Here is a 22478-nt window from a genome sequence, read left to right as displayed (position 1 = left end):
TGGTCTTGGAGATTGGTTCTCCCGGTTTTACAGGCATTCCCAGAGTCAAGAATTGGTTTGCAAAGCCTTTTTCAGGCACGGATTCCTGCTTCTCTTCCTAAGGCGCTGTAACTCTCTGACTTGAGGGAAATGTAACTATTCAGAAGTTCACTTGTATAGATTTCTATTTTTTGTTTAATTAAAATATTTAAAATATGGAGCTGGTACACCAATTGGCAGCTACATGAAGCTGTCAAGCGTGGCAAAACAGTTGCGCAATGTTCCTCTTTTTATGCGCACAAACACCACCTGACAAATGGAGTGATAAGGAAACACGGAGTGCCTGTTTATTTAATAGGCTGGAAAGATGAAAAAGAACTCTCCCCAGTGTGCCAAGTGCAACATAATTACTAACAGAATAGTAGCCACAGGAACAATAAGGTGGAAAAGTCAGGTCTTATGAAAAAGGGACTGAAAGCTTGCCTATTGGTAGCCCAGCAGTCTTTTATTTGTTTTTATTCCACAAAGAAGACATAAATGGGGATCATGCTGGCTTTTTAAATAGTTCAGGTCCCTCCCTCCCTCTTCCTCATTTATTCCTTCCTCCCTCCCTCCCTTCCCACCACCCTCCCTCCCTCCTTCCTCCCTAAACCACACTAAGTGTTCTGTGTTAACGACCTAGCATTGTAAACAAATGCACACATTCACAAACATATACTTACAAATGACATACTTTGGTCATTGTTTATTAGTATTACTTACAGAAATGCAGTGTTATGCATTTCTGCAGCTAGATTTTCTCACTCAATAATACTTCATAGAAATCCTAATGGAGTCAACTGATTTTGCTATAATGCATTCTTTTTAATGGCTGCATAATGTTTTATGACATTTTAAAATTTTTTTATTTTAAAGATTGATTCAACCATTCCTCTGTTTATGGGGATTCACCTTGTTTCAGGATACTAACTGTATGAATAATGCTATAATAAACATGATACATCTATTCTTATGAAATTATATTACTACGGTAATGTATTTTTATTTCTTCAGAATAGTTTCCCAGGAACGAGACCGGTGGATCAAAGTGTATGTGAATTTTTGTTTTTAGAAGATAGTGCCATACTGCAATTAAAAAAAGGACTGTGACAATTCACATTTCATTTGCAAAGTACAACAGTACTTTTTCCTCTGCATCCTTACCTCTAAAGAGAATAAGGGTGTTGTCAGTCTATTGTTTTTGTTAATTACATGGTTATAAAGGGCTATTGCATTGTTACTTGAATTTGCATTTCTTTGATTACAGATGATTTTAAATATCCATATTTATGCCCATTATGCCCACTTTGGGGTAAATTATCCGTTTCATACCTATTTTTAATTTCTCTTGTCCATTAGTGAGGACTCTTGGTATTTAAAAGATACTAACTTTGTATCTGTCATCTGTGATGTAAATGTATTTTTACCTGTATAATTCCTCAGTGACCTTGTTTAAATCTTCTATTGCTGTTGCTTTCGTGTCTTGGGTGAGAACAGTCTCCACAAATCCTAAATTGTATGTAGAGGCTCCTAGATTTTCTCCTGTAATATAGATAATTCATTTATCTACTCATTGATTTATCTTTATATCTAATTATTTATGCTGAATTTATCTGAATTTCCAGATAATTTTTCAGTTATCTGGAATTTATTTATATAAATGCTGAGAGAAAATGTACATTTCTATTTTCTTCCAGATGGATAGCCAATAAAGCCTGCACCTTCCTTCTCGCACTGAATTGAAATGTCAACTTCACGATAGATTAAAATAGTGTGTATTTTGGAATCTAGATTTTCCTTTCAATTCCTCTACCATATTTATTTATTTCAAAAACCAATGCCCTATTTATTTGATTACAGTAGCTACATACTGTGTTGTAAGATTTGTACTCACTAGTTTTTTTTAATACATTTTATTTTGGGCTTTTAGTTTTTTTCCAAATAAGCTTTAAGAACATTTTGTATTATTTTGAAGTGTTAAAATTCTAATTAGAATCATAATTGATGTATGTATAAATATTATATATACATGTATATAGTGAATTTGGGGAGAGCTAACATTTTAATTACCTTCAGTCTATATACCTAAGAATTCAGTATATATCTAAGAACTTAGTATGATTTTCCATTTGTTTGAGTCTGGTTTTTAGGATTTTATACTTTTCTTCACACAGTATTGCTTTGCATTTGATTGCAACCACAAATTAAATTTTCCCATTTTCACATTTAGGTGATTTCTGCTATTCATTGTTATATGTATTTTTCTATCTCTCTATCTTACCAATTCAAGTGCTTTTTTCTTAAGTCTCTTGGGTTGTCCAAGAATATAATATTATCAACAAAAAGAGAAAGTTTTATCTTTTCTTTTCTAATGTTGATGCAAATTATTTTACTGTCTTTTCTTACTACATTTGCTAGAACCTCTAAGACAATGTTGAATAATAATGAAAAGAGCAAGCAATCTTACCTAGTCCCTGATCATAATTAAAGTGATTTTAGTGTTTTACTGGTTAGGATAATGTTTACTGATGTTTTGTAGTCTTTATCATACTTAAAAAGTTTCCTCATGTACATATATTCTTAAACTTATTATTAAGAATAGCTGCTGAATGTTTATCAAAATGGCTTTTCAGCATCTATTAGCATGTTCATTTATTTTTTGGCTTTAATATGTTGATGTAATGAATTATATTGCTTGATTTCCTGATACTTATGCAACCTTGCATTCTTGCAATATACTCTACTTGGCCATAATTTCTTAGTCTCTTAACACATTGCTGGATTATTATAGCTACTATCACATTTAAAATGTTTTGAAATTAATATGACCTCAATGTTTTTTGCAGTATCTTCATCAGGTTATAGTAACAGGATTGCTTTCATAAAGATGATGACAATTTGTTTTCTGCTATAGTCTTAAATTACATTGGTACTGCTTGCCCTTTTTAGTTAATAGTGTTCAGCTATGAAATCATCAAATCCTGTTAACTTTTTCAGTAATACATTTTTAATCACTTTTATCATCTCTTCTATGGTGCTCAGTCTATTCAAGTTTTCTACTTCTTCATTCAATTTTAATAATTTTTATTTTCCTAGGAGATCATCAGTGGTTTTTAGGTTTCTGAATTACCTTCTTGAGATTAAGGTTTTCTGTGTGGTCAAGTACATGATCAACTATTTTTGTAAATATTGCTTGGATGTTAAGAAACTGCATGCTCTTTAGGAGTCAGTGAATAAATATATTTGTATTTAAAGAACAGAAAAATTTTGAATGCACCTCGTAGTAGACCCCAGCAACAGGCTTAGGATAAATAGGTCCACTTTCCACTTCTTTCCCTTTGCCCATCTCCAGACTTTTCTGTAGTGATGTTCACCACACCTGTCCCCAGTGGCTAGGAAACTCCTATCTACACTTAGGTCTCAGCCTCATGTCACTTCCCCCAGGAAGTCCTCCTTCATACCCTAAACTAAGTTGGGGAAACAGTTTCACAAAACACAGAACTTTTTCTCCTTTGCACTTGCCTCGTTTGTAATTACAGAGTGATTTGTATAAATAATAGAGTAACGTCTTTCTCTCCTACTATCTACTAAGCTCCACGAGGATGGAATAACATCTGCTTTATCTAATCCTCAAAGCATAGTTGAACATGGTAGAGCACCTGGCACATAGTAGGCAGGCACTATTTCTTAGATGAATGAATGAATGAATGAATAAATGATCTGTTCCTCAGAGGAGATATTAATTCAGGAAGTGTCATGGACACTTCCACCACGTGGTTGGAAACCCAAGCTGCCGTGTCAAAGGATGATGAAACAGAATGCAAGAAAAACAGCAGAGTTGAAAGACTGAGGGAAAGAGATGTCCTGGCTCCCAAGAGCACATGGGTCTCTGTGTAAAGTTACAGTCGGACGCCCAGCTGCAATCCCAGTCCACAGCTATGTCAGATGCCCAGTACCCTGGAATTCCTCTTTCTCCTGAAGCTAAAAGCCAAAACAGATTTTCTTCATTTTTACTGAATGTCTGTTTTCTGTTCAGGATACCGCGTTTCATGTAGTTGTACTGTCCCTCAGGCTTCTCCTGCTGTGAGTGTTTCTCAGACGGCTCTTGTTTTGTATGACCTCATGGTGTTTTCTGTGCTTTATTTTATTTCTCCCATTTTATGCTTACTTTGTATTCGGTTTGGTTTACTTTGTTGTCTCCTTTTCCTTTTGCTATGTTTTTGCTGGTTTGCATAAGCTTCTTCTCATTGTCTTTTTCATTTTGTTAATACTGTTGTCCTACTGTAACTTCCTATTTCATAAGTGTTTGCTTCCCCTCTCTACAGGCTCACAACAAAACAAACATTTCTGTCATTTTCTTTATAAAAAAACACAAGCTATAATTTATCCCTTCACCAAGATAGTCTATTGAATAGGATCAGTCTTCTCAAATGTTTTCACTACTGTTCTCAATTCTACCCTCATGCAGACCAAGATAAAATCTTCCTAATGCTTTGCCTCATTGCTTTTCTCTTCCTTCATGCCTAACTGCTAGATTTCCTTTAAATAGTTCAGCACTTTTGGTTCCAGATTATTCTTAGAATTACCCTTACATAGTTCCTTTCTATTTTTAGATTTTTTTTTTTTTTAATTTGAGACAGAGAGAATGAGAGAGAGAGAGCACATGAGAGGGGGGAGGGTCAGAGGCAGAAGCAGGCTCCCTGCCGAGCAGGGAGCCCGATGCGGGACTCGATCCAGGGACTCCAGGATCATGACCTGAGCCGAAGGCAGTCGCTTAACCAACTGAGCCACCCAGGCGCCCCAGACTTATTATCTGGGGTTGCTAGTATACAACCCTGGTCTCTTGCTGTCCATTTGGATCGTGTTATGTGTGCATTGCTGATGACGGCTTCTCTTCCTCCCCATGCTCTCGTACCTTCGGTGATGGTATGGGTAGTGGGTAGAGGTTTACCTGCTATATCCTCCCCTAGTAGTTTCTTCTAGAGTCCCAGGTGCACAAGTGATACTTTCTCTGGATCACAGGACACCCACCTTTACCTCCATCCTGAGAGGTGACTGACATACTCAGTGAGGAAGGTGGTAGTTCTCTCTCACTGGGCAGAGACGGCCTGCCATCTTCTAGTTAAGGTGTTGCAGATGAAACATCGAATGGCATTAATTCTTTAAGCAACCAGTTATTTCTGTCTGGAAGTTTGTAATGGTTTCTCTCCATCCTTGGAGTTTAAGAATTTTCCAGACTTTTTTTTTTCTCATCCCTTCTGCTTAGAACTCTGAATAGTTTCAGTCTGCACATTCAGGTCTTTCTTAATCTTGAGGACATTTTCTTCTTTCATTAGTTTAATTATTGCTTCTTCTCCATCTGTTCCTTTTCTCCTTTCTAAATCTTCTTTTACTCACATGTTAGTTCTTCCAGATACATCCGCCAAAAATCTATTTTTTTTCTTCTTGTGATTATCTCGTCCTTGTTCTTTTGCTCTGTGTTTTAAATATTACTTCCAGTTGAATTGCCAGGTCACTAAGAGTCTCAACAGTGACCACTACTCTCCTCAATTCATTTGCTAGCATTTTTAGTTCAAAAGTCATGCAAAAAGTCTTTACAAAGCATAATTGACTATTCTGACATATTTCTGTATTTTGGTTCAAGGTTTAATCTTTCATTTTGGGGCTTGTCTTGTGTGTTCTGCTTGTTTTTCCTCTCTGAGGCTCCTGGGTCCTCTCTGAACACTGGAGCTTAGGTCCAACTATTAGTGTTTTCAAATGATGCCACAGAACGGTGGTTCTCCAAGTGTGGTCCACAGAGCTCTGCAGGTCCTCAAGACTCATTCAGGGCATCTACATGATCAAACCCTTTCGTAATAATCCTACCACGTTATTTGCCTTTTTCCCTATGTTGACATTTGCTCCGATGACACAAAAGCCATAATCAAAGCCATGTCACTAAAATGCATCAGCTGTCATTGTATCTTTCACCACCATGTACGAGAAAATGAAGAATTAAAGACTTGAGTCATTTCTAAAGGTCTCACTGCAACAAAAGGCAAAACTGGGCCCACATCCAGCTCTCCGGCCCAGCATCACAGACACCAGACTGCTCTGCAATCGCCCTGTCTCCTTGGAACCAGCTCTGATTGTGGGGAGAGGAAAAGTAAGATGAGAATAAAAATAGACATAAAATATACAGTACTTTTTACAAGAGTAGTGACTAAGGAAAGAAAACAACCCATTCTCCTCAGGTTGTCTTTATCTGTAATGCTGTCCAACAGCTGATGTGCTGCTTTGGCAACCAGGGAAAGCCTGATAGCTCGTAATCAAGGCGTGCCCTGGCCAGACGCCGGGGGCGGAGGAGGTGGGGAGGCAGCGGAGGGAGGCGGGCGGAGGGGCCTGATTCAAAGCTCACTCAACCCCAACCCCGAACTGACCGCCCCCTCTGCGTCAGGGCTGTATTTTTCATTAGGATAAAAGTGAAACTTGGACTCGGTTAAAGCACCTCGTCCTCCTTGTTTCTTCTATAGTATCATTTCCTTCTTCTAGGAGCGGGGCTGGATACCTAACTTAAAGGACCCGACGCAAAATGAAAATGAAAGCTCCTGTCGAAAGAGTAGGGAAAAGTGCTATTAAAGGTGCTAAAATATAAATATTTTTCCTTTAAAAACTTTTTGTTACTTACAAAAGAGCAAGAGGAGTAATAGCGATACACGAGTAACAACATAAACTTGCAAATTTGCAAAATAGTATTATTTTGGTCTCATCCTTTTATTATAACGTGATAATGATCGTACTTTATTAGTGTGATATCTTGATTGACCCTATGATTTTTCTGGCTTTTCTGCAAATTTATTAGATCATCAAAATCCATACTTCTAGCAACTTTATTTTTAATAGCTATTGATAAAGCAATATTGGTCGCTCTTGCAAGATTACAAAAAACTTTTTATCATTTTTAATTTTGAGAAGGATCTTTCTGCATATGCATCTGTTACTGGAGCTATCGAGAGTACTTTATAGGCTGTGACAACATTGTTGGGATTATTTGGGGATATTATATTGAGATAAATTTCTAATAAGTGATATCGAAATGTAAATTTTGTTACATCTGGAACTAATGATTGTCACACAATAATTTTTTCTGAAAGATCTAGCTCTCTGCACAAACGGTTTCATGTAAGTCTGACGATAACTGTCACATGCAAATGTATACAATGTTATTTCAATTTTCCTCTGACATTTCCTTGAACTTGCGGCGCTGGGCTTGCCACCACAACACTTGGGCCCAGGTACTGTCCTGGCCACCCCCTCGGGAAGCCCAAACTGCCCTGAGGCAGGCACAGGAGGTCTGGGCCAACTTCTGGGCGCCCGTGGGCTGCGCTGGACCACAACCCTCCTGTGCATAGGTTGCTGCCTGGCGCAGCTCCACTCACCAATGTGCGGACCGCACTGACCCATCAGCATCATCACAAAATGCAGATTCAGAGATAAACGTAGATTAAGAATCTCAAGACAATCACAGAAGAACATTAAACCAAGCACAGGGTCCTTCTCGACCTGGGCCCTGTGTAACTGCAGGCTCTTCCTGGGAGCCCAGGCACATAGCAAACTTAATTTCTGGTTTTCCACCCACTAGTGGTTTGGACTGGGGTGTTTAATGCACTTTTTATTGCCAATCTAGTAAGTAATTTGTCTTACAAATCTGCCGTTTACAATCTCTCCTTCTAGAGGCTTTCTGTAGCTCCCCCAGCCAGCAATTGTCTCCCTTCTCCTTGTAAATCAATTGGTTACCTTTTCGAGGAAACCAATGTGAACCTAACTTCAAATAGTCACTAATGACTTAAATTAGTTGCTGGGTCTCTCTGAGCCTCTAATTTTCCCAGGACTGATTAGCTCTGGCATAGAGAAGCTCTGCATTCATCCAGCCACTTAAAACATGATGGACATAAATTCAGAGTGCAAGTTCTGGAGCAGCCCTGCCTGCTCTGATCACACTCTTACCTCCACCTTCCTGCTCTGAGCCGTTAGCATGTTATTCACCTCTGTAAGCCTCCATTTTCTCATCTGTAAAATGGGGATAGTAGCACACCTTTAAAGATGGGGCTTGACAAATATTTATTATTAATATTCACTTCTAGGTCAATGGGATTCAGTCTCTTAGGTTATAGCAATGATGTCCCTAGGAAAACAAAAATGCTAGCTTTGACTAACAATTATTTGGTGTAAAATGTAGTTGGTCATTACTTACAGCTTTCTCAAGGAGTCTATAAAAGAGCAGGAAAAATGTTCAATTCAGTAAGGCCATTCTGAAAGCACAGTTGGGTGAAGGCTGCTGCAGGATCAGCTGGGGCTGTGGGGGTTATGTGTGAGTGTGTGTGTGTGTGTGCACACACGTGCACACGAGTGTGTGGTGAGTGCAAGTGTGTGTGTGCGTGTGTGCGAGTTTGTGTGTGAAGAAAAGCCTCTGGGTCTGCATATGATCAGTCTTGAACTTCCTTGAAAGTAAGCCTTGAATGTCCATGTTTACAACCAACAGACACAAGTGGCTTTCATTTGATGCCTGGGATTGCTTCCTCTTGTTTCCATGGCCACCATCCGCAGAGCTCCAATGGGACATGACGGTTAAGTAAGACAGAACAGAGCACCTCCTCCTACTTACATAAGACAAAGAACAGGCATTTTTTTGAGGTTGAGTTCTTTGGGTTTTTTTTTTAACTGGGATGAGGCTTTCCAAACCTACCATATGGTTGGTCATGAATTTGAAGCACAAGCCAACCCCAGGGTTTGGTAAAAGGGTATTGTAAATTTAAAAAGAAATTCACATTTAGGTTTCTTCAACTTTACTAGTATGGACTTAAAGGATAGAGTTAATCAACCATATATACCAATAGATATGCATCACATAAAACATTTATTTCTTCCCTATAGACTTCACAAATAAAAGTGTGACCCGTGACAAGGACACTAAATCATCAAAAATGATGAAATGAGAACATTTCATGAGATTCTCCCATGGGACTTGTGTTACAGAATATCTGCAAGGTGTCTGTGCTGCTAAATAAATGGCCTCTGGAAATGGCCACCAAACTTGTGTCCTTCCCACCCCCCATCTCCACTTGCCTGGGCCTCTTCTACCCCCTAGGCAGGACTAGAGATGGCTGCCCATGGTTGTTCCAGTCTATGTTTAATTAGCTTTTCATTGTCTTTACTACCAGCTGCCTTAGTCAAGTTCCAATGAGAACCAGAACAAGGAAAAGAGGACCTACTTTGAGATTTTACAACAGAGAGAATGTTATGCAGAGAGTTGGTTACAGGCAGGATGGAAGAGCTGGGAAGCCAACATGAATGGAAAGGAACTCAGGGAGTAACAACAGCAGGAAGCCACTACCTCACCTGAGCTACACGATAAAGGAAGAAGTGACCCCGGGCGCCAGGGCTGGGGTCACCTGGGAGAGTTGACAAGCCCGTCCAATGGATGCTGGAGCCATTAAAGAGACGCAGAGCCACGTCCCAGACCAATTAAGCTAGAATCCCTGCAACTGAGAGCAGGCATCAGTGGCTTTTAAAACTCCCTAGGTGATTCCAGTGTGCACCCAGGCTTGAGAACCACTGCTTAAAGCACCCAATCACAACCTGCATCCCCAGTATTGTATCTTCTCCAGGCAAGGCAGACATGGCAAGAGGAGCTACTGACGTAGCATGGCTCAAAGTCCAGAATCAGAGACCACAGTGACCAGTTGGATAGGGAACCAACTGGCTCTAATGTACCCTTGAAGACCTATCAAAGAAATGGATTTGATTTATAGAATTTTGCTTCATAGGTAACTTTTTTTTTTAAAGATTTTATTTATTTATTTGAGAGAGAGAATGAGATAGAGCATGAGAGGGTCAGAGGGAGAAGCAGACCCCCTGCTGAGCAAGGAGCCCGATGCGGGACTCGATCCTGGGACTCCAGGATCACGACCTGAGCCGAAGGCAGTCGCTTAACCAACTGAGCCACCCAGGCGCCCCATAGGTAACTTTTTAGTAGTTGCTCTACAAAATACACTATTTTAAAGAGCCATATTTTGCTTAATGTCTATTGAAAAAATCGATTAAATATCATACTGTATGCCAATTACAGTAAAGCATTGACTGGCACAGTTGATGCACAAGGCATTTCAAATATACATAAATTGACGAGAGTAGAATATTCCCGCATAATAGCTCTATTAACTTGCATATATTGTGTGCTAATTATTTGTTGAATGAACATCAAAGGAAAATTAATGTCCAGTGTGATCTTATCAAAATTTTTATTGTATTTTAATTCTTTTAAAATGGGTAAAATCCATGATGATATATATAATGAATCTGTTAACTAGAAACAAACATCTTAATAACATCTTCTCTTAAATGACTGAGAAGAGAGTTCAAGATTTTGTACAGTCCCGGGGTAATCACTATGAACACCAATTATCATCATAAATATTGTTGACTAGAAGTCTGACTGGCAAAACTCCAGGTAATAAAGGTGAACTGAGCCTCGGTAACCGGAAAAAACAGTTAACTCCTTTTAAAGAACCACCTGCAATAAGTTTCTACCCCTACCCCTTTTCATTAAGCACTTACTCATATAAGAAATGTTTATTAAGCAATTAATATTCATCCCAGAGAATAACAAGACAAATAAGATAAGGTAACTGCCCCAGAGCACTTTATAATCTAATGGCAGAGATTAGACAACCACGAAAGTCCTGGTAGGAGGCAGTCAGTGCTGATCCTGATTAGCCAGGTTGAGGATGACCAGTCTAGAGGACATGCTGAGGAAGACTGATTGATTGATAGATTTTTTTTAAAGATTTTATTTATTTATTTGACAGAGAGAGAGAGAGCACAAGCAGGGGGAGCGGCAGGCAGAGGGAGAGGGAGAAGCAGGCTCCCCGCTGAGCAGGAGCCCGATGCGGGGCTCGATCCCAGGACCCTGGGATCAGGAGCTGAGCCAAAGGCAGACGCTTAACTAACTGAGCCACCCAGACGCCCCCAGAGGGAGATTTAGCGCAAATGTCAGCTAATGGTGAGGAGCAAGGGCACGCATTATAAGCACTTGAAGGGAGAAGTGAACTGAATCAAAATGGCATTTGATGTGCAGAAGGGACACAGCCAGAAAACCATTTAGGGAGTATGGGAAACGTCTAAGCAAGAGTTTAAAGGAGACACCCTCAGCAAGCATCCAAATGCAGGGTAGATGCTACAAACATCAGAATGAAAACAATCCACAGAATTTCCTGCTGAATGTCTCCCAGGGATAACTGGAGAGAGAAAATCTAGTTTGAAGGGAAAGAAAATGAATATTCATTCCTCTTCAGACATATCTAGTTGAAGGCTCCAGAGACATCCAAGAAGAGACATCCACCGTGACTGCACTGAAAACACCCACTGTTTGCCAAATTGTATTCTTTATGAGATTGTCCCTGTGCAACTGTAGCCAGAAGAGGAAACACTCATCATTTGTTTTCCAAAATATTGTGGAAAAAATATATATAAATTCCTGTGTTAGCACAATATTCTTAAAGGCGTTCGAAAGTAGCTGTGCCCGTCAACTTCCCATGTATCACACATGTCGAGCCTCCACTTTCCTCCATAAAGGCATGGTGGTGATGACCATGGGCTGACGTTGGAGAAGACTAGATCCAACTCTTCCCAGGTCCATCATATGACCAGTGATAATCCTTGGTGCCTTTGCATGTTTGTGCCTTACTGGCCAAGGCAGGAGAGACCATTGAGAGGATAGAGACTGTATTTTGCAATCGCATCACAATTGGTTTGACAGTAACCACTCCCCCCCAACCCGTCCAGTTTGCTTTATAAACATGGCAGCCTTTTCTTGACCCTTCCCTTTTTTTTTCTCTATCTCTTTAGAGGTGATGGGAGGGAAGTCACCACTCCATCTTAGCAAGTGAAAGTCTAAAGAGACTGAAAAATTAGCAACTCTTCTTGGATCTGTCAGAGAAGGGAAGACACATGGCAAACTCCTGCCCCACAAATTGGAGAGACAGTCAAATAGAGGGAGTCTGTGGTGGACCCAAGCAGAGTCTCACAAGTAGGAACCACCTCAGGAACCAGGGTTGGAGTAGGAAAACCTGAACTGTAATTCGGGAATTGCCAGAGACTCAGCGTGGCCAACTCCAAGAGTTATAAACTCTAAGGTGATCCAGTCACAGCAGAGGAGGGGCCGGGGGCACAATTTGTGGGATTTATTCCAGGAGCTCTATCAGGTTCTCACAGTATGTTGGAGATTGTATTTTGCAATTGTGTTATATCAGAGAAAAATCTGCTTGTGTTTCTGATGGGGCCAGAGGAGAAAGGGCCATCTTAGAATATGCCAGAGTGCTCTGTTTGCTTTAAATAAATTCAAAACATGGGGCTGGAACTCACAACCTGGAGATCAAGAGACACATGCTCTACCAACTGAGCCAGCCAGCACCCCAGAGCACTTTGTTCTTAACAAGGCCTGCCCCTCAGGAGAAACCAGCTAACCAGGGCTTAGCCTACTGGGGTCTTGTCAGAGCCTAACTGACCTGGGAGAAGGGAAATACCCAACCCTAGCCCACTCTAGTCTTCCATATGGAAAAATTCTGTCATTGTTGCAAATATTTCTTTCATGGGCTCTCCCCAGTCCTGCAAGCCCTCCCCACACTTTCTGGCTTCCCTTGTCTCCTTCCTTCCTGACTAGGTGAACACTGCTGGAATCTTGCAGCTCTGCTATTGTCAGGCTAATGGATGAGTAACTCCCACTGTGTTTGTTTTGGTGGGTTATTAAGTCCATGAAGGCTCAGATAGAATAAGGACATTTTAGAACGGTACCAGTTTGGAATAAAATCATGTTCATTTTTCATCTGCCATCTTTCACTAATGGAATATTTTCACCTGACCTGTCAATCTTTTTCTAATTATATCTGTTTTGTTGCTCTGTGGCTTACCACTCCTGCCCCTGAGGATTGAAATGTTTTATTTTGAAGCCTTTGGGCTACTTACTGGAGACTCACAATACCCATAATTTAAGGTGAAAAAAATAGTTATAAAACCTTCATGTCTTAACTGCAACAGCATGGCCTTGAAACACTGTTGAAAACTTGAAACACTTGCAGTCTGATATTCCGGAACTAAATTAGCCAAAGCTTTGATTCACATGCTCAAAACTGGCCAAAAAGCCTTAGGCAACATTTATGCTTAGGGCCATAATTAGACAGTAACTGCTACGATATTGAAAGAAAACCAAATTTTATAAACTAATCAATTGAGATTTTAAACAGAAGAAAAAAACCATTCAGCCCGATTCTAGCAATTTATTAAGGAGCAATGTTTCAGTTGCAAATAATTTATAAAAAATAAATAAGCTCATTAAAAGTTAATTCGTTTTTACCATAAAATAAGCATATGGAAAGATTACAACCAAAATTAGAAACTCTACCCAGGATTTTTGAATCACACAAAAATTTAGTTAATGGGTTTTCAATTATTTACCGATTCAATAACAAAAATACAAATTTCAGTGTTTTGTCTGTGTCATTAGATTGTTTCAAAAGAGCAGATGGTGCAACATACAGTTATAGAAACATCTTCTGCCAAATGATCTTCAGGATTCTATCAATTCAACATTCACAAAATTCGGATCCAAGAAAATAATCTGGTATTATTAAATAACTGTGGGGATTGATTTTTTTAGTTTGGTTTTACCAAGGGTATTCTATGATGTTGTATATTCAAAGTCACAAATGAAATAACTGAAGCACTTCTGGATGAATCATATTGACTGCTACAGTCCCTGGTTTTATGTTACTGAGCTCTGAATATCTGATTAACAATAAATCATATACATATTGAGAAAAAGTGGAATTAGTCCAGAAAAAAACGTGTCTAGGGGAGGTGCTTTATTTATTGGATACTTAGTGTGTTCAGCACTGTGCTCTGATAGACATTATTCCCATTTCAAAGATAAGGAAGTTGAGACTCAGTGACATTTAGAAGATGGATCCACTGATTCTTGTCCCTCTGCCTTTCTGACTCAATGAATAGGTAGGGTGAAACTGTTTTTTTCTCTAACCTATGGTGTTACAACAAAGGCTTGACTATCAGTCACTAAACCTTTTCTTGTGTGTAGCAATTATGTTGCAAAACAGATTTCCCCTTATTGTAGGTGTCCTATCACAGACATTATGGTATTTCCACCCTTTACTCAAGGTTCCTTGTGGTTTTTCTTGACCTCTTTCTCCTTGATATCAAACAATGGGTATTTACCACAAAGGTATGAAACAAAGATGTCCCAGGAAATGTACTGGAACAAACAAAGCTCTAATAATATTTAATGGTTATAAAAATGGAAAAGCATAATGGATCTGAGAAAAAAGCTACATCTTCTTGGAAACTGTAAGCATTTCAAGATGACATAAGGGAATTCTTTCTAGAAGATGAGTTCCCTGGTTTTTATTTGCAGATAAAGAACTTAACCCAATATATAACAATTCTTGCAAATAGTAAGAATACTGACTGGTTGAGGGACAGTGTGAATAAGGAAGAAAAAAGTTACAGTCCTCTCACTGTGTGATTGGTCTAGGGGTGATGATTTAGGACAGCAGTGTTATTGCCTTGCTACCCAGAAAGACAGGTTATCAAAGGTGATCACATGGAAGCTCTCATTCTTTCCTCTGAATACACAGAATCGAGCCATTATAGCATCTAACCCACAGCAGTTTCTGATTCTTGACAGTTGGTCTTTATTAAATGAATCTCTGGACAAAGGTGATGTCAGGGAGCTAATTCTGTTAACTCATGTATTCCATCTTTCATCCATAATTTATTCAACTAATCAACATTTATTGAAGAATATTTTGTATAAGACATGGGACTAAATACTGAAAATCAAAACAAAACACAAAGACATGGCCTCTGCTTTCCTTCTAGAACCAAGGCTCTCTGTCAAGGTTGGTCCATGTCATCTAACATTCTCCTTCCCAGATAGAAATTTTGAGCAGCATTGTTCAATATTAAATATTAAATGGAGATGCTATAGGACAATATAACTGCTCCATTCACTCAGAAAAAGGCAATATGAGAGAAAAAAAGCTTTTTATCCTGATGAAGTCCCAATAGTTCATTTTTGCTTTTGTTTCCCTTGCCTCTGGAGACGTGTCTAGCAAGAAGTTGCTACAGCCAACATCCAAGAGGTTGCTGCCTGTGTTCTTCTCTAGGATTTTCACCCATTTTGAATTTATTTTTGCTTTCCTACATAGATGTTTTAAATATTTGTTTTAATCAATAGTTTAGCTTAATTGTAAATGTACTTGTCAATTATTTCCATGGACTATAGAGCTTGGAAGATTGTTATAAAAAAAGTTTATTCTTCTAACTTATGAAATATTTTGGGTATCTTACTATGCTATTAATTGACTTAACAGAGCTAGGCTTTCTTTATAGACCTGCGCTGTCCAATGGAGCAGCCATTAAGCCACATGTGGCTATTGAGCACTTACAGTCTGGCTAATCCAAATTGAGCACAAGATGTGCCATACATGCAAAACACACACCAGACTTCTAAGACTTAGTATTTAAAAAAAAGTATGTAAAAATCGCAATCATTTTTATATTGATTACACATTGAAGTTATGATATTTTGCTTATGTTGGGAAAATAATATATAGCATTAAGCTTTATTTCTTCTGCACTTTTAATTTTTTTAATGAGACTACAAAAAAATTTAAAATATGCAGCTTGCACTCTTTCTGTTGGACAGCATTGTTATAAATAAGTATAAAGGAAAAGCTTCCAAGGCATTAATAGATTCTAATTACTGTCTGTGGAAGACCAAAAATAAAATGAAAAATGTCCTTAATGAATCTGAAAAACCATCCTTGCAAACCCAGGCAAAAAGAACGAGGCATAAGCGCAAGGGATACACCTGGGTCCAAGGCAGGGTCTGTGAAAGCAGGGCAAATACAAGCGTGGCAGAAATTAGCCAAGAGGACTCAGGACACCACAGGACACTCAAAAGGTTTATAATCAAATTAATCAGTTTACCACCTAATGCCCTGTAGAGTTCCAGGGAACAGTCTCTATATTTAAAAAAAAAAAAAAAAGTAAAGTGGTGAAATACCCAGGATTCGTGAGTGAAATATTATAAGGACTGACGTGGAAGGAGGGCGGTGCTCTGACAGGAAGTCCCACCTCCTGGCCCCGCCTCCCTCTTCCACCGGGTCCCTCCTCCCTCCTAACGTCTGTTCAGACCCAAGAGATGGCCTCCCTCCTTTGCGGGCGGGAGCCACCTACCTCCTCCTAAGGTCGAGGGGGTCTCAACATTAGCATGCTGCTCTCACTATAACTGAGTTGGATGGTTTTGAGATGTCATTTCTCTTAGAGGCTTTGGCGTCTGTATTGTCTCTTTCAACTCTTCCTGTTTTGTTTTCTCAATGTCTAAAAGTCTCAGCTCAACCACAGGGATGAGCCTGGGGCACCCTCCATACCCTCCCATCTTCCAGCCTCGCTGTCAGACCCATTTCTTCACCACTCATATTCTATGTAGCTAAGTCAACTCAAAAAATTTTTTTTAAAGAAATGTATCTAGCAGCCAGTTATATGATTATGAAAAAAGCAAAGTTGCAGGCAGATTTATTACAATACTTCATCAAGGGACAGAATTACTTCTGTCTACATCAAGGAAATGAAAATTAATATTGTAGCAAGAAAGTTTTTAAACATTACTTAACAGTAATCAACAATAGGAAACTAGTCCCACCAATAGGAATGGTTAAATAAGTTGTGATAAACTCATATAGTGGAATCACTCTACAACTATTGGAAATCGTGCTTTTGAAGACTAATGACAAAAGAAACACACACAATAAATAATTAATAAAGACACATAATTATTTACAATATGATCTGACTCCATGTAAAATAAAATACATAGGCTATGTTAACAGTGGCCACTTTGGTGGTGAGATTACAGGTCATTTTTTCTCTTTACGTATAGTTTCTATGCTTTTAAATTTTTTACAGCGAACATATATTATTCTTAGAATCAGAAAAAAATATATACATAGAAGAACTATTATTCTCTAGTTTCTATTTTTAAAAATAAGTCCAATTTTTAAAAGAATACCCACAAAAGCTTATCTTTCATGGAAAAAAATCATACCACCCCTGAAGATGATATATAATACAGTACAGCATTTTATTATATACTATAACCCTGTGCCAGCAAGATCAGTTATGCTTGATATGATAGTGGTTTACCTTGCCTGATATGATATTGGCTTATCTATAAAACAAACATTAGGATCATCCACAATGCCAGTGCAACAGAAAGACCCTTGTCTGAAAATCAGCAAAACTTGTTTGAGGGGCATTAAAGGATAAGACCTCATTAGCCCTTTCTAGAAATCAGAAGCAGGTTTCAGTGTGAAAGTTCAAAGCAAAACTAGCTCAAAGCTAGTTCCACAGAAGTTGCAGCAAAAATATAAAATAAACCTCAGCAATCACAGAAACAAATCTTCCAGTGTTATCAGACCAAATGCTTTGGTGCCTATTAAGAATTTAAAAAAAAAAATTCAATTCAAAGAAATCATGGCACATTCTAAAGAACAGCAAGTGAAGTCACTCTTCACAGGATGAATTATTATTTCATTCTTTTTCGCTCAGGAAAGGTCACATCATTCATTGCAAGGAGCGCTCTAAAATCAAAGGGTTTATAATCAAATTAATCATGATGTTGCTCATAATAACTACTTTTTTCTCCTTTCCTCCTCCTAGAGCCGCACAGTATAATGCATTTCATGATCGGTTTATGCTTCCTGAAGAGCCCAACATCTCATGATTCATGTTTATTTTTCTGCAAACGTTCAAAGTCCTATGTGCAGGCGCTTGACAAGGCCCCAGTAACGCAAAGCCCTCAAGGACCCCAGGGCCTGGACAGCGCCCTGAAAGTCACATAAAATAAAGTTCTATCATTTGCTCTGCCAAATATATCATTAACCAGATATGTAAGTTAATATTACCAGCATTTGCTAGAAACACTGCTTTTAAAAGGAACGTGGCAGCCCAGAGCTCTTTGTCATCTCTCCTATATTCTGCCATTTCTTTTTCAAGGGAAACTTGATTCAACAGAGACCATTAAGCACATCATGGCAGTTGGTTATGTTGGGTAAGGTTACTTGGGATTTAACTTTTTAACTTAATTTAATTTATAATTTAATTTATAATTTAACTTTTTATTCCAACATTTGCAATTATTACTTCAAGATAAACACTACACTTAGGAATGGGCACTGATAAGGCCATTCAATTTCTGTAAAAAAAATTATGGAATGGTTCCCACTTCCCATACATTTGTTACAGAGTGTGTTGCAGAAATGATGGCCCCTGACAGTCTCTGATCACCCTCCAAAAAAAGAAGAAATCCAGGCACTATTCACATTATTCAATATTTTACAATCACCTACGCTCATTTCCAAATGTCTGTCATATGCCACAAAAAATTTTTCTAGAAGTCGGATAAATGAAATCTATAGTTTTACAACACTGAAGAAGTGCAAATGGTTAACAGCTGATGTGTGCACATAATTATTTCAAAATAAATGAATAGGAAAATGTTCAGGACTATTTATAACTTCTACCTTTCTTAGAGTAGTAGAAAATCAGAGAAAGAGAAATAATAAAAGCAAAAAGTAGGAAAGCGATGAAAGCCAGTAAAGACTTTCGGGTATGAAAAAAGCTGCATTCGGTACACAGGGTGAATTCCTCTGGACAAAATCTTCCCAGAGTCTCGGGACTCGGGAAGCCATTGTTTTCAATAATTTTCCTGTAATGTTTCATGGACGGTTTGGGCTCAAACTGATTTGCAGCATAATGATAGAGGCCAAACTTCGGAGCTGTGCGATCATTAAATGAATAAGCAAAGTATCCGCAAAGATTGATACCATCCAGTATGTAAGCTAGAAAAACAAAAGGACAGAATGGCTATTAAAATTTTTTGTACACAACACTTCCCTTTTACACAGCATTAGGGAGTGCATCAGGGAAAATTTCAATACCATTTAATAAAACTAAATTAGGTTTAACCATAAACGGCTTCTTTCATGAGAGGACAAATATTGAGCTACATTTAACTTAGTAGGTTTTACATAGTTAAACCTCTTACGATGTACTTGGGTTAAATCTTTACGCACATGAAGGAGGCAAGAGTGCTGTGAACCCATCTGAGATGGGGGACAAGAGAGTCCATGCTTTTATAGACCCTGAGCAGGTGCTAGGGAATTTTCCACTCTTTTGCTAGAGTCTCCCACTTTTAGCTAAACTCCATTATCCCTGGGGAAAAATACTAGGTCTCTCTTGGACTTGTTCAGCGTGGCAAGGAACGGATAGCACTTTCCTCCGAGAGCGACAGTGGATGTACATGTTTGAGTGCCTATCACATATCATGCCCTAGGGGGCCAGAGGCTTCAAGGGACTGCTGTTTCCAGGGCTCCTTACCTTTCAGAGCTTCATTGACATAATTCTGCATGTAATACACCCTCAACCTGTCTTGGGCTGCGAGCGGATCATCGTCTATGCCGTTGGATATTATATACATGGGCAGGTCTCCATACTTCAACTTCAGCCAGTTAAGAACTTTGCGCAAGCCCCAGGGCACCACGGCCACCTGCCCCGGAGAGTTGAGCCAGGTGATGTCGGTCATTTCCTGCACTTGCAGGTAATCATTGTATTTCATTGGATCTTCTTTTTCCCAGTCGACAAGGATGGTGGTGTAATGGCTTAAAGCCAGAAAGTCAAAGGAGCCCCGGATTAGCTTTTTTTCTTCCTCCGTGAAATACGGTAGAAGGAAATTATTTCTTTGGTTGAGCCAGTCCCTCATCACACGTGGATAATCCCCAGAGCCGAAAATGGGCTCAGCCAGCCAGCCAATGTCAAATTCCAAAACTCTCTCGGCCACTTCTTTGTCCTTTGGGGAGAAAGGGCAGGCGGGTTCTATCCAATCGGCCTGCAGGGCTATGGATATTTTGCCTTTCTGAGAGCCCCTGAACTTCTCATCGTACACGCGCCAAGCCAACGCGTGGGCCTTTAGCAGATTGTGCCCGGCGCTGTAGGTCATGTTCCGCGTGTACGGCTCGCCCATCGTGATCCAGAACTTGACGTGGCGGCCGAGATCCTGAAAGCAGAGCCGGGCGTACTCGGCGAAAGCCAGGGCGGTGCGGGGGTTCTCCCAGGCGCCGTGCTTGGCCAGGGGCGGCGGCAGGCCGTGGTGCGGGGCGGCGGGACGCCAGAGCGCCACCACCGGCGTGATGTTGGCGCGCACCAGCTCGCTGACCACGCAGCGGTAGTAGCGCAGGACCGTGTGGTTCACCTGGGACTGGTTGCCCAGCGGCAGGATCAGGGCCCAATCCAGCGAGAAGTGAAAATGCGAAACGTGCATCTCCTGGAGTAAGGCTATCTGGGGCCGGATGGCGGCAAAGTCCACGCAATAGGACTTCCTCTTCTTGGTCACCACCCCGTCCACCTTAATCAGCCTCTTACTGTGGTGGACATCCCACAGGTAAACGTTCGGGTCGGTGAACTGAGACAGGGTGGTGTCCACCTGCCAGGAGAGGAGGAGGCGTTAGTCTCACCCGACCGCACTGGAAAAGGAATTCCGTGCAGTCCCTTCCACGAAACTAGCAAGCAAGAGGAGCAAAAAGAGAGCCTTTCTAGCAGGAAATTTAAACCATTTGTGGTCAATCGTTAAGCTCATGAAGAAAAAAACATTGCGCTTTTTAATGCGTATTTGCTTTACCCATAGTCCTAACTCTCGAACTGTTGCTTTAATGATTAAAAAAAAAAAATCTGCTGGGTGATGGGTAAGGAGGGCACGCACGTGTGGTGTTGAGCACTGGGTGTTACATGCAACTAATAAATCCTTGAACACTAACTACATCAAAAACTAACGATGTACTATATGCTGGGCGAATTGAACATAATAATAATAAAAAAAGAAAAGAAAAAAAACAAAAATCTGATTTTTTTAACATTTCAGATGACAAACATTAATGATTCTCACACACCTCTGGTCTGTGTTAAGCAAGCAAAGTACTTTTGAACGTTTGTATTTTAATATAAGAAATGACTAATAAGGAGGACACATACTGCATGCCTACTGTTATAGGCAAACAAGGAATCATGGAACACTACATCAAAAACTAATGATGTACTGTGTGGGGACTAACATAACATAATAAAAAAAAAGAAATCACTAATAATATGAGACTCCCAAATTTAAAAAAAACATAGACAAAAAGATAAAGCATAAAACCTGAGTGAGAGTCAGAAAATGCAATGATATTATTCTTAAAAATCACATTGTAAATTGAAGTTTGCTGTGAGTAGAGAACATGCTAGATGCGTGTAACTGTTGCCTTTTATTGGCGTTAATGTCAAAGACAGAACTTAAATTCAATCTGACGGTAAAAGTGTTAGAGAATATGGAAATGAGGAAGAATATTGTCATTTACACTTACTGGGCTATTTGAACCTAGTTGTAAAACGTTCCTGAGTTATTTTTCTGTGATGAGCACACCAGTGGTTTTCAATCATCTGATGTATTAGCCTCCAATATGAAAATGAGTATTTAGGAAAAGCAGTAAAATTGAAACCACAAAATGCTCCCTCCACGTGTTAACCATGGAGGAAAAGGCACACTGAAAGTTCATCCTAAGGACCCACTGAGTAAACCAGTTTTCTCCTCAGAAACAATCCTTTTAGAACAGGTCCCTGGGTTTGACCCTCGGAATACAAGCAGGGGTCAAACTCTGGTTTGGAGTCTCTTGCGGAGGTTTCTTTGCACTTTGCCAGCCTGAGGGACTGCTCCTCTGGAGGGGTCAGTGCTGTGTTTATAGAGGAAAGTAATAAAAAACCAGCATGTCAGAGGGAAATTGCTTTCTCTGGAGACTTGTCCCTTGTAGATCACCCACACATGCATTTCCCCTAGTACTGTGGGAATGCTGTGAGAAGTATTTTTCCACCATGATGCACCCACAAATCTTGTTTCCTCAGCTTTGCAAGAGAAAATATTTGCATGCTCTTTTGAAGTGAAAGTGTTCATAGCTTGAAGGAATTCTTTGGATTATTTTCACAGAGCTCTGGAGTTGACTGAATTTGTAACTTTTCTACCACAATTTTTTCCAAAACAGCAGCTTTTATTCAGTCCATCTGCAAACAAATATGAGAGACTAAGGTACAATTTCTGGGGGGAATATCTATTTCTTGAAAATACAGGACACGTAGAAATGAGTACTTGGGCTTAATTCTATCTAACCTCCATTAACTGGTTGACTTTTCTTAATAAAAAAAAATGAAAAATCAAGTGGAGCCTTTCAGAAGCAATGGGTATAAAGTATGTATTTAGTATATTATGGAAGAAACCTTCTCCTGATAGTGGCCAAGGTTAAAGAAGCTCTATGTCCCCAGCC

The 22478-nt window shown here is 39.5% G+C and overlaps 1 protein-coding gene across 1 annotated transcript in view; it reads right to left on the bottom strand.

The window, feature by feature from the left end:
- Positions 1–16884: 16884 nt before the first annotated feature.
- Positions 16885–22478, bottom strand: part of KL (klotho) — a 44533-nt gene continuing 38939 nt past the window's right edge. The window contains exons 4-5 of the mRNA XM_006728969.3: positions 19510–20611; positions 16885–18971 (exon numbers count right to left, since the gene is read on the bottom strand). Coding sequence (XP_006729032.2) covers positions 18637–18971; positions 19510–20611 — 1437 coding nt within the window. The 3' untranslated portion in view covers positions 16885–18636. The remainder of the gene's footprint in view (positions 18972–19509; positions 20612–22478) is intronic.

The sequence above is a fragment of the Leptonychotes weddellii genome, chromosome 3 (assembly GCF_054177405.1).
Source record: "Leptonychotes weddellii isolate Sample4059 chromosome 3, ASM5417740v2, whole genome shotgun sequence".
NCBI classification, from domain to species: domain Eukaryota; kingdom Metazoa; phylum Chordata; class Mammalia; order Carnivora; family Phocidae; genus Leptonychotes; species Leptonychotes weddellii.
Note: the sequence above shows the minus strand (reverse complement) of the source record. Positions and strands in the feature narration are given on the sequence as shown.